General features: G+C 37.4%; 1 protein-coding gene across 2 annotated transcripts; it reads right to left on the minus strand.

Annotated features, from left to right (window-relative positions):
- Positions 1-9,634: 9,634 nt before the first annotated feature.
- On the minus strand, positions 9,635-16,732 carry VIP (vasoactive intestinal peptide). Of its 2 annotated transcripts, XM_088537075.1 has the most exons (6): positions 16,611-16,732; positions 14,722-14,862; positions 14,210-14,314; positions 12,517-12,636; positions 11,693-11,807; positions 9,635-10,460 (listed from the first exon to the last, which is right to left on the minus strand). In XM_088537075.1, the coding sequence occupies exons 1-6, from the start codon at positions 16,721-16,723 to the stop codon at positions 10,452-10,454; spliced, it is 603 nt and encodes a 200-aa protein (XP_088393201.1). In that variant the 5' UTR covers positions 16,724-16,732; the 3' UTR covers positions 9,635-10,451. The 2 variants fall into 2 exon arrangements, with proteins under 2 accessions (XP_088393201.1, XP_088393200.1); XM_088537074.1 differs by lacking the exon at positions 14,210-14,314.
- Between the last annotated feature and the right edge of the window lie 1,942 nt (positions 16,733-18,674).

Consider the following 18,674-nt stretch of genomic DNA (forward strand, 5'->3'; position numbering starts at 1 on the left):
TTCCTTTCTTAATATCTCTATTTCTTTCCTATTCCTTGAGGAGTATGGAAACCAGTACAACTAATCTCCTTTGAATTATGCATGTGAATCATTCCAGAAACACATGGTTGGAATCTTTCTCTAGGTCAAGAGGCCAATTTAGTTACAGAATAATTTTTCATCTTCTAGTAGGGACTTTTTGTGAACTTCAGTGCAACCAGAGGCTATATGTAAGAACCAGCTCTTAGGCAGGAATTTTCATTCTAAAGTAATTAAGGTGCCCTAAATCCTAAAATACTACCAAGGAGAAATAATTTGACATAAGTGACTCACCTGATAATTCTTTTCTATCAAATGTGTTGAAAATCTCAGAGTGCTCCATCAAATGGACCTCAATTAGCCTAACACCTTGATTGCTATGACTAAATAATATTTGAAGATTATTTTTTTCTGCACCCTATAATATTATGAAAAATCTTGAGTTTAAAGGTTTTACTCACTGCAATGATACTTTAATGTGGTGTGACTGCAATTGAGTTGTGTGAATAAAACTAGAAACAGAATGCGGGGCTAAAATTAGTACTTATCTTCCTTAATATACTAATTCAATACAATTGTTTAGCAGGTACTTCATGTGCAGCACCTTGTAGGAGACTTTCAGAGAACCCAAATATCACATTTGTGTCCAAATCCAGAGTGCTTTTCTTAGCTTTGAATGGATTTCGATTCAGATTTCTCTTTATAGGTGCCTTTCTCCAGCCTACTCATAAAATCAGTGGTCTATTCCATCTTCATATCTATTACTGTTTTTTAAGGGTGAGGTTTTTTTCCAAGGACAATATCAAAAGCGACCATAATATATCTTCTTTTATATATATATATCTGTAGAGCCCAGTTTAAAAGTGAATTTCTTTAAAAGGAATTTTCTAATGAGTAATGAAAGCTGAACTTGCAGTGACCTACTCACCCCAAGGTTAACAGGTAACGAAGTTCAGATTAATAGTTTTTGGGCTGAATTATGTTGAAGGATTTTAATTTCACTATCATTTCCACTGGAAGTTCCAATAGTTGTCAAGAATTAGACAAACAAACAGCAATGTACATGTGTGTGGGAATCTGCATATATAGAAATATACACCAAGCAAGTTAACAAACATGCAACAAAGCACATTTTCACAACACTTTTTTAATTTACCATTTTATATACCATTATTTAAAATTGAAAATAGTTTTCTCTGTTCCATTCTTCTGACCTTAAAATGTAAACTTTAACTTTGCATAATGTTGGAAATCCAAGATATGACATTCTCTGGAAATATTTTGTGACTCAAAATAGTCATTATTCTGTACATCTACTAAATGTAGATTTACTGGAATTATTAAAAAGCCAAAATCAAAATTCACGAGCATGTAAGTTTCTCTGAAGGTGAAAATCTACACAACAAAATAACCAGAATGAAATACAGTTTGAGATTGTTAAAAAATAGGCAACAATATTGAAAAGTTTACCATATACTGATATACAGCTTTCCTCTATTGTTAATTAGAATGTAGGACTCAAAAAGAGCCCTTAGAACTCCAACACTTAATCCTTGCTATCACAGAAAAACCATGTCAGGTTATAATATTCACCAATGTACTAAATTTAATAAATACAAGTTTAAAATTTGTTTTGGAACATCCTTCCAGACCTTCAGTTCTCTCTTTTCTAGAAAGTCCATCTCATTTCTCATCTAAAATTATTGATTGGTAATTTACACAAACTTGGTCACCCACAAGCATTATTTTCATTGTTTTTTTTTGTTTGTTTTTTAAATAAATTTTCCTTTGTTTGTTTTTTTCCTGATTAAAGTATGAATGGAAATTATATCAACTTTAAGCTGTCCTTTTATTTTGAAGTGAAAATTTCTTTTTTGTAGATTTTTTTGGTGCATAATGTATAGCTAATGTGTAAGAAAAACTCTGAACAAGTACAAAAGTGGTGTATTGACAGGTCACTACTTCATGCCATTATAGGCATAGCTACTTGTATCTCTAAGCTAAGTAAGTAAATTTTTGCAAGATCTTCTTCGTTAAAAGGAATTTACCAGATATAAGTATCAGGAAATATACAAAATCATTAACTTTGCTTATACACTTTCATAAAATAATTTGTTACTTAAGTAAGTAATAACAGTGTCCACCATTCAAGATGGGGGTTGATAGTTTGTATGAGCGAAGGAGGAGACACATTTGCTGATTTTCTGTTTGTAATAATACCAATGAAATACTAAATAATATTAACAAATACTAATAATTCTTAAATTTACTATACTGTTCATTAGAGCTTCTCAGATTGCAATCTTGTTTATCATGACATATGACAAAACTACAAATACGCAAACAACAATATGCTGTGTATATTAAAAAATAGACTGTACTTGGCATGCTGTTGAGTTTGGTTATATAGTAAGAAAAAGAGCAGTTAAATAAGCAACATAGAGTTGGAAGTGTTCTTTTCTTTCCCACCAAACAAAGGAAGGACTGGAGGAAAACAACAAGAGACTAACATGAATTACTGCCTCAAAGCCTGTCTTTAGAGGATAATCTCTATGCATTATGTTCCTAGTTTTTTATTCTGCAGGGGAAGGTAAAGATAATCTCCCCAGCTCTCTCTTTTCCTCAGTCCTGAATGATCCAGGGCTTAACTCAAGAGGCAGTTGAAATAATGAGAAAGACAGTCCATCTAACCTGGCACCCATGCCATCTACCAAGGTTTTAATAAGCTATTGAAAACTGCATATAACTAGAAACAGCAGAAAAGTATCCCAAGCCTCTGCCGGGTTGTGAACGCACTGTTTACTTCTGCAAGCTACACGAATACAGAGAAGTCATAGAAGCCCTTGATCTTTCAGCACAGAGGAAATATAAAAATGTACCTGTAAAATACTCTGCTTGCCATACATTTTCCAACTCTAGTCTAAACTGGAGAGGCGTGGCTTATTAATTGCATGTATTGCCTCCTAACCAAATCAAATTTTTTGAGGCACTCTCAAAATCCTGGTCTGCTGGAGTTCTGTTTTTTTTGCTGGCAGTCAATACTACCAAAAGGAAAACAAGGTTAAAAGTATTAATTTGATCAGATTTCAGTACTATGAGCTTTAGGAAATGTGATTGGATGTTCTCTATGTGTATGTGAATGGTTTAGTTTTAAGACATTCTGCCACTGCCAAATATAAATATAGCATATGCTAATTTCCCATTTACTTTTATTTGCTTTCATTTCATTTCCTTGTGCCAAGTATTAGCAAATTTGCTTGCACTTAAGCTTGTATCAAAGCTGCAGAATGCAAAGGAAAATGACAGCTAGTCAAACTGTTTATGGTAACAATATTTGTATGACAAATTACTTAAAATTGTTGTCTGAATGAAATTCTTTGATCAATGCACATGTGAAAAGCCATAATAGAAGAAATAACTCAAAAAATAAAAATACGGATTAATTCTTGCTATTAGTTATGACATATCTTGGTAATTACTCCTAAAGATTTTGCTGTGTATTTAGAGCATCTAAGCATTGAAAAAAAAGAGGGGGAGGGTGTCAAAAATTATGCTAAAAATCTCAAAAGATTCTGAAATTAAAAAAAAAGATTTTGAGTTCAGAAATAGGCCAAGTCCATGGCTTCTGAAGATGATCATGAAAACATGTAAGCAGAAAATATGTCCAAATATTTCACAATTCTTAATTTAAGTATCAAAATTGATTTTAAAAATGAATAAGGTACTGGAATAATTATTTATTTTTTTCAGCAGCAAGTTCTCCCATAACGAATGGTATTCCACCAAAATAGTTCCTTCTATATATGTGAAGATTTCTGGTGTGACTTTATTCAAATTACCTGCAGTGAGATTTTTGTTTCAGATTCCTTCACTTATGTCTAGCAGTACAAAGAAACCTAAAATATATGGGTATATTATATATATATATATGGGTATACAGCGTCTTTACTCAACAAAGAAAGCTAAAAAGACAGCTCTCTGTAAGATGCAATATATAGGTTGCATGGGCTGAATTTGGAAGAATGCAGTTCCTGATCCCACCATGGCTTGACCAAGCCATCTGCTTTCTTGAACAGCTATTTTGATTTATAAGTACTTTAAATTTTACCAGAACCAGTGCACAACTAGGACCTTGAATCTCTAACTAATTCTACTCTGGTCTACCATTGCTGCTGCAGAGAATGAAGCTAGGGCAAGGGGCGTTTTCCTTCACTGATTTCTTCATTTTTAAGAGAAAAAAAAAATCTGTATGCATTACAATTATACAGCATGCTGTTTTTATGCTGAGGTTTATCATTCAATGAACATAAAATTAGTATAAAGCAGTACCTCACTGAGGCAAATTTTTTGATGGATTTCTTCTAGGGGACTGTTAGAAGTAATGTAATTAGAGATAGAAAATAGAACTTTTATATAGATTACATATGCTTATTACAGAGATTAATCACTTACTGGCCGTGCATTTATTATTAATAAAACCCTATAAACACATTTTAAAAGAATAACCAAAAAGGAGTCCAATTGAAATGTTGTTCTGACTTTATCAAGTGAAGTTTTGTTTGTTTTACCACTGAAAAGCAGCATAATCAACCCATATATTACTTTGGAATACTTCAGAATATTGTAAATATTCAGCTAAGGCTAGGCAGCTGAGCTTAGGCCAGGGAAATGATGTTTTGGATTAACCATTCTTTGGGAAAATGCATTCAAATGAAGACTGAAAGTTACAGAACCTGAAATGCCCAATTAAATTTTGTCTTTAAATAATCAAGCCCTGACTCTGTGCAAGAAGGGTACATTAAGCGCATATTCTCACCTGTACCAAACAGAATGAATCATAAATCAAAGAGCAATGACCCAAGTAGTTCTCTCAGACGGATTTCTTTATTCTTGCACAGCAGTAGACTAATGATCCAGTAGCTAATCCCTGTAGTAATCCCTTTAGCTGTGGATAAAAGGAGACCCTCCACTCCTTATCATCACTGGCATTACACTTTAGCATAATATTTTAATATACATGACATAAATCCAGAAGTGCATGCTTTCATGGCTCTCTTCATTCTTCCTTTTGAAACATTAATGCTAGTTATAGGCTAGTGAGTAACCTATACTTCTTATTACTCATACGGCAAGTAAAAGGATGCGTAGTTCTTTCTTTTCTTAAATAACTTCATAATCTAGTAGGGTTTTGTGTGGATTGACCTCTTGTTTCCCTTTGGGCTGGCAGAAATCATCAGCAAGTTGTGGTTGCTGCTGCCATCACATTGCTGCCCTGTACTCCAGATGACAGAGGAACAGTGTAAAGGGTAGCCTGTCATCTTGCTTGACCACAGAATTAAGGAAGCGAAATTTGAAAAACAAAACAAGAATAAAAATAAGCAAACAAGCAAAAGAACAGACTATAATAAAATAAAATGCTCTCTCTGAGGCGTGGACTCTTTGGATTTGGGGACCCAGGACAGCCTAGGAAATGGAGGGCTATTTGCAAGATGGGACTGGATGAATTTCTTTGTTTAGTCTGACAAAGTAAAGCTTGGCAAGAGAGTGTAGTCAATCACCAGAAGACTAACTCCTGAGAGGAGTAAAGGTACTCTTATGATTAAGGGCAATGGTGGGATAGTAACAAATGTTTCATAGGGCATCTGATTCAGAAACTGCTATGTCACAGCAGAAATAGGGACATACAACCCAGATGTTCCTGATGGAGATCACTAAATTTATGAATGCATTTACATGACTCAAGACCTCTGACAGCAAGAGAGAACCTTTCCTTCTTTCTTAAAGCAAGAGTCTTAAATCTACAAGAAATGCGAAGCCACATATAAACTACATTTAATATTAAGCTTTTTTTGAGGAGACACACTTTACACACATTTCTCAGCATTTACCAGTTCTTTTTCTCTTTCTTACTACATGCTTGTCAAGAACAGAGCTCTTACCCTCCAGCACAGCATGTTTTGTCTAACAGTTGTATAATGCAGAGTGTAATGCCCTGGTCTGAAAGGAATCCGTATCATCTAGATTTTTGCACACTCCTCTTAATGTTTAAACAGGATTTGGTCTTTCTGAATAAATGATGTAACTCTAGCTCTGTTGTGAAGACTCTTCCTAGAAGGCGGACTGCCAGTATTAGAGGAGTTATTTTTCTATTCTCACTAGTAAGAGACAGGATTGCTTGCTTAATACTATTTGCAGATGTCCCAGCTGTGATTATGAAAGAAAAGATTGTCGGAAAGACAATGCTATGAGCTTTGAGCTAAGAGCTATGTTAGAAAGCAAAAACTGGTGATAAGGCCTCTGTCAAACATATTTGTGGACATTTCCAGTAAAAGTAGTTAAACAGTATATGAAATAAACAGCTAGGAAGCATCCAGACTTGATACCACGACTTCCTGTCTACCAAAAAAATGATGTTAAAGGACTTTGGACTCACATTTATAAATATATCAAGTATATTATTTAATACACTACTGGCAGAAATGCTGCTCTGTACATTTCCTAAATAGAAAAGTATTTGTTAATCCAATGATCTCATAATAGAAGAAAATGATGATGTCTAGCTTCTCTCCTGCTCCCTCCCCAAAAAATAGAGGATATGTGTTGTATAAGAACAAATTTCTGACTTGACAGATATGAAGCTATAGGATGAACATTATCAAAACATTTATATCCATGCTTGAAAATAAATGAGGCTCTTAGATAACCTGGTCTTACAGACAGCAAATGGGGAAAAGGTCTTCTAAATGTTCAGCTCACTTCTGAAAACTGATCTCAGGTGCCAAAATCATGTATTTCTTTTTAAAAATACATTTCTATCCAGAACAATACTAGGATTAAATAATTTCTCAGTGGGGAAGGACTTTGTTTTTTTTTACTTTAGAGCAAACAGTGCTATACTGAGGATATTACTCTCACAAAATTAATGTTGATACTTAGATAAGAGAATCACTTTTTCCTGTACCATAAGGAATTATGCAATTCTTTAAGCTTAAACATTGAACAATCAGAACGATATTTTTACTTCAATATTCTGTTCAATTAAACTAATGAAAATATTTATGCTCATAAAGGAGAGGTGGGCTTTGGTCCCTTCCTAATGAGTGGCCAGCATATAGCTGTACATGAAAATGAAATAAAACTCCCAAACTTTACTGTTTGAACATTCCAGAAGTAGAAGACACATCAAATTATTCTTCAGACTTTTTAAAAGCTTGTATGAAAGACTGGTGTCTAGTTTCCTACTTTTAACACACCTTTCAAACTGGTAAACAAATTAGCTGAGTATGTTTCAAAGCAGAACTGAATAAAGCTGAGAATATTGCAGTTTCTGAGCCAGCACAGCCCCTAGAAGGCCCCATGTTCTGCCTGGTGTCTCCAAGGGAAAGGTCAGTGTCTGTGTAAGGCACAAGCCAAATCAAAAATCTCCAGTGGGAAGCCAAGGGATTCTGCGAGAAGGACAGGGAGTTTTGCAGAGCTGGTTGTGCCAGTTCTCTGCAGTACTCATCTCCATAAGCAAGGCTGGCAGATACTAGATTGGCACACCTTGTTGCAGCACCATAATTATGCTGATTGCCATCCTTTTCCTGCTGCTTCTCAAAAACATAGCTAGTTTTTGTTCACCTCTCTAATATCCACAGCAATCAAAAGATATAGCCATTGAATAGTATCTTCACTTTACAAAGAAATGCACACTTCCAACTTTACATAAAAACAAATTATGAGTTACACTGGCGTGCTTCATGAAGCAACTGCCACTGCAGTAGTGTCATCAGCACTAGGACCAGGACAAACCTATGCTCTTTAGAGTGTCAAATGGGACAGGGGACACTTTTCAACCCAAAAGAGTTGTGACCTAAACAAATGAAAAAATAAAAAACAAAAACAAAATGTCAAAACCAAAACCAAACCAAACCAAAAAAAGTGACATTGCAATATCTGTATTCAAGGCTCCATTTGAATGGATTTTAACAACTCTCCCCTCTGCCTTCTAGTTCATAGCATCCACCCAAGCAGTGGTATCGCTGCTTTGCTCACCTCACCTACACTGACTGACCACCTGATTCATCAGAGTTCTTCCTTTTACTTTTATTCTTACTAAGTGACTCCATCCTCCACTATCGCAGAACACATACTTTATGTTCTGTAGTTTTCTAGGGGGAACCAAATATTGCAGGGAGTAAATGTTGAACATCGCTCAACCATTTAGTTGCCTTATTGTCAACTGGAAAAAAAAAATAAGAAAAGAGAGAAAGAGAGAGAGAAAGAGAAAGGGAGGGAGGAGGGAGGGAGGGAGGGAGGGAGGGAGGAAGGAAGGAAGGAAGGAAGGAAGGAAGGAAGGAAGGAAGGAAGGAAGGAAGGAAGGAAGGAAGGAAGGAAGGAAGGAAGGAAGGAAGGAAGGAAGGAAGGAAGGAAGGAAGGAAGGAAGTCTGCTGAAGCTCTAACATTGCACTTTAAAACTAAATATTTAGAATAAAAATTTAAATATATTGATATTCTAGGGTCAAGATGTACACTGCTCCAATTCTATTGCTTTAAAATGAGCCTTTTGCACCTTTAAACAAAAAGTTTTGTTTATGAAGACCATAGAAGTTTTGTTTCTGAATTTTTTTTTGTATTTTAGTTTTTAATGATTAATTATCAGAGAAAACCTAACAAAGATCAAACTATGCTAACAAAATTTTCCAGTTAAGGACTACTGCATCAGTCTATTGTTATGGCTTGGGTATTTTCTGAAGCCTCTTTTCTGCTCAAATATTCACAAATAGGAGTTAAGAATGGAGCACCATTCGAAGACCAGTTTTTGAAGGAAGTCTGTAAAATTATGCTTCTACCTTTTGTGAACCATGCATTGGTTTATACTAGAAGAAATTTTGTCGGTACCAATATCCACAACATCTGTACAAACTAGTTTTCATTTGACATGCAACTGTCAATATTGATAATATTTGCTAATTCAGATCTCAGATTTGATGATGCTTGAAGGTTCTTCCTGAATATGAACAGTGAACTTTTATGTGCAAAGTCCAGTCTGTGCCCATCAATAAATGAATTTTATCACTCACTGTGGTTGTATCTATGATACATAAATATACTTGAAATTCCAAATTGCAATTTCTAGGTTGGCTTTATGAGTCTTTTTACTTCTATCTTTTTTTTCTTCAGGGTGGGAAGAAATCATGGGAGGATTATAGCTGGTATCACACATGAATATGTGTTTCATAAGTAGTGCATGCAATATCGTTCTTTCCTTACTATATTGGAACTTTGAGTCCTTACAACAATAAGTATTTCTTCAGCAAGAAATCCAACTGGTTAAAACTTCCATTCTAATAAAATACAAAATTCTGACTCAGTAAAGCAGTGAATTAGCTGCATATTTCCAGTTTCATACTATGATATGTTGATACAAAGCCAAAGTAATAAGGATTATTTTGAGACTTCCTTGATTTGTCTTTTCAACATTATCAAGAATATATATAGTATATATCAGTCCAAGAAGACTATCTCTGCTAATATATAGCACTTAACAAGGGACCCCTACTGTTCCAAGGAACTATAAATTGACTCAAACCAGTAATAGTTTGCAGTGATAATAAAATGATTTATTGTCTGCATATTTTGTAAGTTACATTCATTCTGAAAAAATAGTAAAGTGTCTTCAGATCTATTTTATATATAAGGAATAGTTTCATCATCAAAGCTACAGACAATCAAATGTAGAATAACCAATGACTTTAGACATCAAACAAATCAAGGGATAGCATTCTTCTGTGCGTGCTTTGGCAGGTCCACAGCATCCAAAACTTCATTGAAAGTAAAGGATACATTTTGATGGTTTTAATAGAATTTCTATATTGTGATATACTAAAAATATGAAAGAGAAAGGAAAGATTCTGTCAAAGGTCAAATATTTTGTGATGTTTTTTAATTTCCTCTCATCCTCTGGGAAGCTGCTAGAAAAGCATACTCTTGCTTGGGAGCAACCTTCAGAGAACTTTTTAATGTAATTTGTATGCATTTAAACACATTCTTTCTCTCACACTTTTATACTTTTATGAAGTAATCTGGAAATTTATCCAGCAGATCAAACAGGTTTATCTGAAGTAGTACTGTATCCAAAATGAGCCAATTAATTAGTAGGGCTCTCTTCAGCTGCACACTCATTTTCAGATTTATTGAAGTAAAGATTTACAGCATATGGGACTCACAGACTTATGAGTTAAACTGGCATCTGTATGTACAGCTTTCAGTAGAGAACTCTAGAGTAATATTTACAATGTAAATATCAACTTTTATTACATAAGAAACAATATATCACAACTTTCACTTCACAAACATATTTGTTCTGGTTTGATGACTAAAGTCAGCTCTTTGAAATACTATGTGGAAATCAAAAATAACTTGTTCTTGTCATAGACTTTACCAGGTGTCCTTCAGAGGTCCTGAAAAGCAAAGGAGAAATGTGTTTTTAGAAAACTCATTTTCATAATTGGTTGCAACATGAAATGTATAAATGCAGACAAGTTGTAGAGAAGCTGGCTTGGCCAAAATCCCTTGCTGTACAGGGACTGGCAAATACGAGCAATTCCCGAACAGGAGCTTAATGTGTAATGCACCCAGCAGCCAGCGTTTGCAGGATCAGAAAGGGCTGAAGGACTAAGCAGAGTGTTACTGCACGTTGACCCAATGTGCAGAACAGCCAGCAATCAATGCAACCATGTCCTGGAAATGGATACCCGAATTCAGGTGACTCAGTACAGGTTGCATCAACAATTTGGCTTTTGTGATAAAATGACCAATAGCTAACAATGCTGAGGAAAAGATTCACTTATCAGAAAACATGGATTATCAATACAGTACATTAGAAAAAAAGGAATAAAAACATTTCCAGAAACAGACCAGTGACCCACTTGGTCAGAATTCCCTCTCATTTAGTCAATGCCAGATATTTTAAAAGGTGTAAAAGCCAGAAGCAAATATTTTGGGAATAATATCTGCCTAGAAATAATATTTCTTTTCTGAATTCCATCAGTTAAATGTTGTTTTATTCCTTCAAGCACAAGTAGTCTACGTCTTTTCTAATCTTTTGGATATTTAGAGAAACTAACACATTTATGGAAAGGAAAATATACTTTTTTATCCTTGAAGGAATCAAGAATGCAGGGAATTATGTAGGGTTGCTTTTTTCCAAATAGATATTTTTTCATATGTACTTTTTTCATATTTGCAATTCAGACACAACTGAATATCAAAATACCATCAACTTTATCACACACATTCAGGAATATCAGATTTGGTTCATTTCTCTATTACCTTTTCAATTTTATGGCCCTGAAAATCTTGTGAGGTAGAAGGACTGTTGTCTGAAGAAGTAATAATTTTTATAATTAAAAATGAGTCAATTTGGATTTTATGCTGCAGTAAACACAATTTGAAATACCCAAGTGTGTTAAGTGCATTATTAACAGTTCTATTTAATTAGGAAATTTCAGTAACAGCAATCAGGGGATCGCTTAATTATACTTATTAAAATGATTATTATATTCAGATACAATCCCTACAGAAACACTGTGTTCCTGTTTTCTCTGAGAGACCACATTTCATATATGATTAATCTCACTGAATGGGGAAAGATAACTAAAAGATAGCAATAATAAGGTAGACCTGGACGTACCAGTGGGAGGTGGCTCAGCAGCTCATCTACAGAAACATCATCATAGTTTTCTGAAAAAGAAGGTCCGAGGAGTTCTGCTTCATCTTGAGGTTTTTCAGGGTTTAGCTCTTCCTGGCTATTGTGGATCAGAAACAAATTTTACTGCCCTCAGAAGAAAAAGCAGACAAGCAAACAATGCCTTGTTCTAACTGTAGCGATTTTATCTTTCATTACATTTATACAGCAGTACTTTAAATCACATGAAATAGTATGTCTAAGATACTGGTTTCAGTGAGTGAGCCTGCAATAGAATGTACGCCTTTCAAAAATACACACTGGCATTTTCACCTATACTGATTAAGACATACATGTGATTAGCACACAATGGATTAGTTCCCATTCTTTCTGGGACTTCTAAATGCTCATTTTAACTATTTGCTTAAAGGTAAATTTTGAAACACTAGTGTTTTCATTATAAAACATTGGTTATTTTCCATAGTTCTGTGGATTCTTCCTTAAGAGGCTTGCTATAAATAAAAGCTTTTATAAAATGCTTTTATATGGTATAAATTTAACTTTTATAAATAAAAGTTAAAAGTTTTTTTAACATTTCCAGATGCTAAGTCTTCTCTTTGTTCATTCACTCTAATCCGATTGTGGTGCCTATTCTAGCCTGGAAGGAAATGCTGTCTGTATTTCACAACTGTGTTATCAACTATTTTACAAAGTCATTAATGTTCATTGTATTTTGCTTGTTCTCTCTGTATAAGTATGTAAGTATAAATCTTTTCTGTCTTGATACCGCACAAGTATGGAAAATATGTGCATTTGCTTTCTTGTAATACCTTCTTTTTCCAGTCAAAACTGAGTTTAAGTATTTCTTCACAGCCATTTGCTTTCGGAAGCGACTGTAGTTGTCGGTGAAGACAGCATCAGAGTGACGTTTGACAGGACTGTCCTGGGAGCTAGCAATACACAATAATTAAATATAAATAAACTAATATAAACAGTCAATTTAAAAATATAGATAGTATTAAAATGGATGAAATAAACTTTACAGTGTTGACTATCTAAATAAAATCAAATTTTCATTACAGCTTTCATTTCCAGTTATGACTTTGGAATAATTCTCTTGAAAAAAAGTCACTTTGTTGCCATTGCATTACTAAAATGCATAACAAACATCAGATCCGAAGGATGTGCATTCAGTCCTTTGGACAAATGTAACAACTTTGCCATGACCCACACAAACCTTAATGAAAGAATCTCAGATTTTGTGTCATAGGAATTCCTTGTAATTAAACATTTGAGTGTGGATTTTATTATTTCCTCCCATGTGTTCTCATAGCCTAAGTCACTCTTTTTGATAAATTGATTCTAGACTGATGTCTTCTATTTGTTCAAAGATATTTTAGTACAATACCAAGGTGTGCACCTAAAGATCATGCTTTAACGCCCTGATCATTGTTTCCATCAAACTCAGTGAAAACTGAGCAAGCTTCTGAAAAAATGAAGAGTGTAACATCAAATTTTTAGCTGCAAATGTTTGTTTTAAGGAATCATCGGAAAATAAAGCACACCTTCTGATATCCAGATTTAGAGTCATATTTGTCCATGCATGATCTTGGGAACCTTCGGCTAGTGTGTTCTGCTTTAATGATCTAAATTAATTTACAGCATATGAGAAACTGGTCCTATATGTTCTGGAACAAAGGCAGCATTGATATAAATGCTTAGAAACTGTTTAGAGACAAAGGCAGCCTTCAGATAAATGGGTAAAACTGGAGGACCTAATTTTCATTCAGCTTTTGAGCATATGAAGTAGGCATTCATAAGAACTGTCATACTAGGTTAGAGCAAAGTACGCTATTAGTCTGTTCCCAAGAGTGTGCATTAGCTGCTGCTTAGGGATATAAAAACAAGGGAAGTACACAGTGATTCTTGTCAGCATCCTGCAATCATTAGTTTAAGTTGCATCTGGACCCTCATTTTCTTTAGAATCTTTCTGCAGTGCAGATCCCCAGTGTGCTCTGGCAATATGCTCTAAAGTAGAAAAAAAATCTTTTTTGTTGTCACTGTAAATCAATTGTGTGTTAATTTCATTCAGTGCATCCTTGCTTTAATATAAGAACTGAATAATCAGTCATCTTGTATTTAACTTTGCCATTCATCTACCAAGCTAGCACAGAGACTACATCAGAATGCACAATTTAACTAAACCATTACATAAAAAGTAGCCAATTGGCCAGATAATCTTTGTAATATTGCCAGTATTTATTATCAGTGTTATGTGCAGTGTCTGTTGCTCTACTCTTCACAGCTGTACAGAAATAAAGTGCAATATATTCATTTAATAGCAAGTACCACTTAGCTGTAACTTAGCTGTTATATAGTATTTTCAATTCAACTCCTCCATTACATCAGTTTCCCTGTCATTGTCTCTAAATTGCAAAGTGAGAAATTGGGTACAAAAGGGTAAAAAAATTGCCAATGAAACCGGCTAGGAAAAGACTCTACCTAATGTAAGTACCACCTCACCTAACTCGTTTTCTAATAAGCGAAAGCAGATATCTCTTCACAGCAAGTTTAGCCAAAAGATGGCTGTAGACGCTGGTGAAAATTCCATCAGCATGCCTTGCATTTCTGAAATGGACAATAAACAAACTCTACAATGCAACATGGGTCATATCATTTTGATAACTTTAGTTTTGAAAGCATGCTGCATTCCTTAAACGATCTTTTGTACATGAAAAATTAAAGTAATTTCACAAAACGACTTCCAGATTTTCACAATACAGCTTTTAGGGATATATTAGGAAGTGGATGCAGTCATCATGCCAGAATGGAAGCATAATCAACTTGTCTGTGGACATCCCTACTGCTATCAATATTCAACCACAGGCAACATGCTTTATCTCTAATCTGTTCTTCCTTTCCTACATCTCTAACAGTTTGAAAATGTGACTAAAAGTGGTGCAAAAGCATTCGTCACTTTCAGCATAATTCAAGTAACTCATCACCATTTGTTCTTACGATAACAAAAATCTCACCGATCAATAATTTTGGATAGATCAAGATAGAATTTCTCATTTTCAGGTAGCGTGTTCTGGAAAATGTCTGATTCAGACTTTAGCGACACACGGGCACGCTCAGGTTCACTGGCTCCATCAAATGGTAGTCTGTTTACCAATCTGTTGGAGAAGAAAACCATGAAAATAGTTAGCTGAGGATATTCAGCACTCTCACTTCAACTTACATTCAGGTTTGTGTCAAAATGTACATCTATATCTTTTGTATGAAATGTTAAAATAGTCTAAATAAATGAAATGTTAAAATAGGCTAAATAAAAATTCTACAAAAAACACTCTCAGGTATAATCCATACTTTGTAATACAGTAGAGTAACTGACAGAATAGGACTTCTTTCTCTCTAATGAATTGTTCTAGAAATGTATTATCATCACAGATGATTAGCTTCAATAAACAGTGCATAATCTGTGGCAATTATAACTCTAGTGACAACTGTTAAGCTTTTCATAACAACTATATTTCATATAAATGTTAGACAAAATTGTGTGTCCTCCCATGCAAAGTGAAAACAGTGTCTGTGAAGCACTTACCTCCCAAGACCTAAAGGTGCATTGAAATAGAGTACGAAATGGTTGTTTGGCCCTCTTTATAGGAAAGTAAACACACCCTCTAAAACTTCAAACAAAATATGAAAAGCAGGCAGATATATCTACTGTTTCTTATTCTCATTTTGTTTAAAATAATTTGCTAGCTACAAGTTAATAGCTACTCATAATTAACTTTTTAAAATGTTTCACAATTGTTCTGTACAAATTGATTTAATACTTCACATTCTTGCAAACTTAGCGGTTTCTTAGTGGTGCATCTCCTGCAATACTGAGTGCAATATTTTATCGAGGACAGCAGGACTGCATAGCAGTAGCTTGGTATCAGATGTTTCTTGTAGTTGCTTTTGTATTCTGTGGAAACAATACCCTCCTGTCTCTGTAGTAAACTGCTGCATGCAAAGATAGCGCGCAAAAAGCACACACTAAAGCTAAGGAAGACTATTGTACATTTACGGTCATGATGGATGAGTTAGAACTATTAATACATATTAGACATATATTTGAGGCATAAGTCGGGTGTATTTGCAGTGTAAATTAAACCAGTTTAACTCACACATTTTGCAAATAAAACAATATACTGCATTCCTATGTTATTTTCACACTTCATGCTCCTCCAACGGAAATACAGACCTCTTTATGCCACCTGATTTATGTAGACACCTAATAAAAATGTGAACAACTCAAGGTATGGAGCAGTTCCTTCTCTCCAAAACTACACAGCATACAAATTGCTTTCCCCACATTCACAACCTGGGAGTTTTCAATATGTGTGATTTTGCCTATGTGTGTGCGCTGAACCATTGAGATAAAGGAGATTTCCCCCTGAGAAAAGTCAAGGCTATTTTGGCAGATATCCGTCATGCCTGGGAGTACATTTTGACATATATCCTTTATGTTACAGTGGTTGAGGTTGGAAGGGACCTCTAGAGATGACTTACTCCAACCCCCTGTTCAAGCATGGACACCTAGGGCACGTTGCAGAGGATTGTGTCCCACAGGTTTTGGAGTCTCCAGAGAAAGAGACTCCACAACCTCTCTGGACAACCCGCTCCAGTGCTCCATCACCCTCCCATCAGTTATGTCAGATTACACAGCGCACAGAGGCATCCCGCTCCAGCGGGTAGTGCCGCTGCTCCCTGCGAAGCAGCATGCGCGTGTGGTGGAGGAGCTCTGGGCACGGGGCAGCCGTGCAGCGGCTGGGCCCGGCTGTGCGAACCCCCCAGGTAACTGGGGTACCCGAGGCACTCGAGACACCCGAGACACCCGAGGCAGCCGAGGCCGCGCGTCGCGGAGCGCCCTTACCGCGGCCCGGCGGGGAAGGCGGCGGCGCGCGGCGGCAGCGCCCGGGCGCGCCAGCAGAGGGCGCTGAGGAGGGCGAGGGCGAGGAGGAGCGGGGAGGCGCCGCGGTGCTCCATGGCCGCCACCTGCGGAGGGAAGAGCCGTGAGCCGCGAGCGGGCCCGGGGGCCCCGCGCTCGCCGACGGGAAGCGCCCTGAGAGTTAAGTCGCCAGCGAGAATTAAAACCGTTTCTTTTTTTTTTTTTTTCAATGTATTATTAAAATAATAGTGTTCCCACCACCGCCGCCCCCCCGCGCTGTCCCGGCGGCTCAGACCTGCTCCCAGCCACCCGACGGCTGGGGCGCCTTTCCCAGCGGGAAGGGGCTGAGGCGCGGGTGGCCGCGGCGCTTCCCTGCGGGCGCAAAGTTACTCACGGAGCCGCGAGTCCGTCGGTGGGGCGGGCGCGGGGCGCTGCGCTGCGCTGCTGCGGGGGAGCTGCGCGCTGTGGCGCTGCGCGGGGCGGCGGCGGAGGACGAGGAGGATGAGGAGGGTGAGGAGAGCTCTGTCCCGCCGCACGCTCTGAGCTGCACATCGCGCCGCCGCGTTTTATAGCGTTTACACGTTTCTGCTTCCGAAGAAGCAATCACGTTATTGGAGAGACGTCACCCATCCCCGAGGGGATGGTCGCTTTGTTCAGGACAGTCAGAGACTTATATTTAATTCATGAGCAGGCGCGCACCCTACTTCCCCCCGCGCTCGCCCCTCCACCTCCCCGGTCCCCCTCCAATTATTTGATTTATATTAATGAGTTGGTTTTGCGGAGCAGCGCTCCGTCGGCTCTGCCTTGCAAGGCGCACGGGGAGCAGCCGGGCGGGGGCCGCAGCTCCGCGCTGTCCCCGGCCCGGGATGTCCCTGCGGGGCGACTCAGGGGGCTCACCCGGGGCCTCTGTCCCCGGCCCGGGGCTTCCCGAAGCCCACGGGTCTTAAAATCTTTCGACGGACTAGTTTGTCTTCTGAATGGTGGTCCGGTATTTACAAGCCTTGGCTTTGTCGTTTAAAATGTTCATGGGGCACAAAACAGCCCCACACTCTCCCTCTCAGTCCAAGCTGCGGAAACACTAAGTGCTGGTAACAGTCCAGCTAATCCAGATGGTGTTAAAAGGCTGTGGTGGCAGCGCAAGGACCGGGGTTGCAGCTCCTGTTAGATTTGGAGGAGGCTGAAAATCCTGTTAAATTTTGTAAAAGTGCTCTGAAAGGCAGTGAACACGAAAGGGGTTAGCTCGTCCACATTTGCTTCGAGCCTGGACCTCGGGATTGGAATCACTGCCGCAGCAAGGGAGAATCATTTACTTTCAAGCCTTCAACTTTCACCTTGGAGGGTTTTTGTTTGTTTGTTTGTTTTTCCTTTCTCAGAGAGTTTTGTGGGCACAAAAGGAAAGAAACACAGGGAAACGAGTGGGACATGCGAACTGTGTTGCCAGGGTAGGGATGCTCCTGCAAGCACCTGGGTCTGACCAAGCCCTGAAACACCAACAAATCAAAGCAAGAAGCAGTTTCATGTACAAAGATCATAATACCTTTTCCCCTCCTCCTCCTCCCCCATTTTTACTTGAGCTTTTTTGTATCTCTAGTCTCCTACTTAGTAGGTAACCACTGTACCAAACCCAGGCAAATGATTTCACCATTCCCTCTTACTTCTAATAAGTTTGCCTGTTTCATGTTTCACCAAAGGTTAGGCAAGCACAATGGCAAAGATTCTGTGATGCTTAATCACATTTTCTAATCCAGTTACATGAAAAATAAGTGAATTAAATTAAAAAATGTCTGGAAATTTGTTTCTCAGATGACAACTGTGACTAAAACCAGAGTTCCTGCAGTAGTCTAATTTCAGGAAATTTTCCCCTTGTTACTACATAACTAGAGGTCGAAGAAGCAGTTCTGCTCTGGCATGGCAGAATGAGCATCAATAGCACTGTATTCCCCACACTTCTAAACAGTCTTTCCTCAGAAATGAGCCAGCATGGGTTTACAGGCACTGTGCTGCACGCTGGAGCCGGTGAAGTTAGATGGACTTAAACAAAGTGCTTGA

This window comes from Tinamus guttatus, unplaced genomic scaffold (genome assembly GCF_059628265.1).
Source record: "Tinamus guttatus ecotype Peru unplaced genomic scaffold, ASM5962826v1 Tinamus_guttatus_pri_ptg000716l, whole genome shotgun sequence".
Taxonomy (NCBI): domain Eukaryota; kingdom Metazoa; phylum Chordata; class Aves; order Tinamiformes; family Tinamidae; genus Tinamus; species Tinamus guttatus.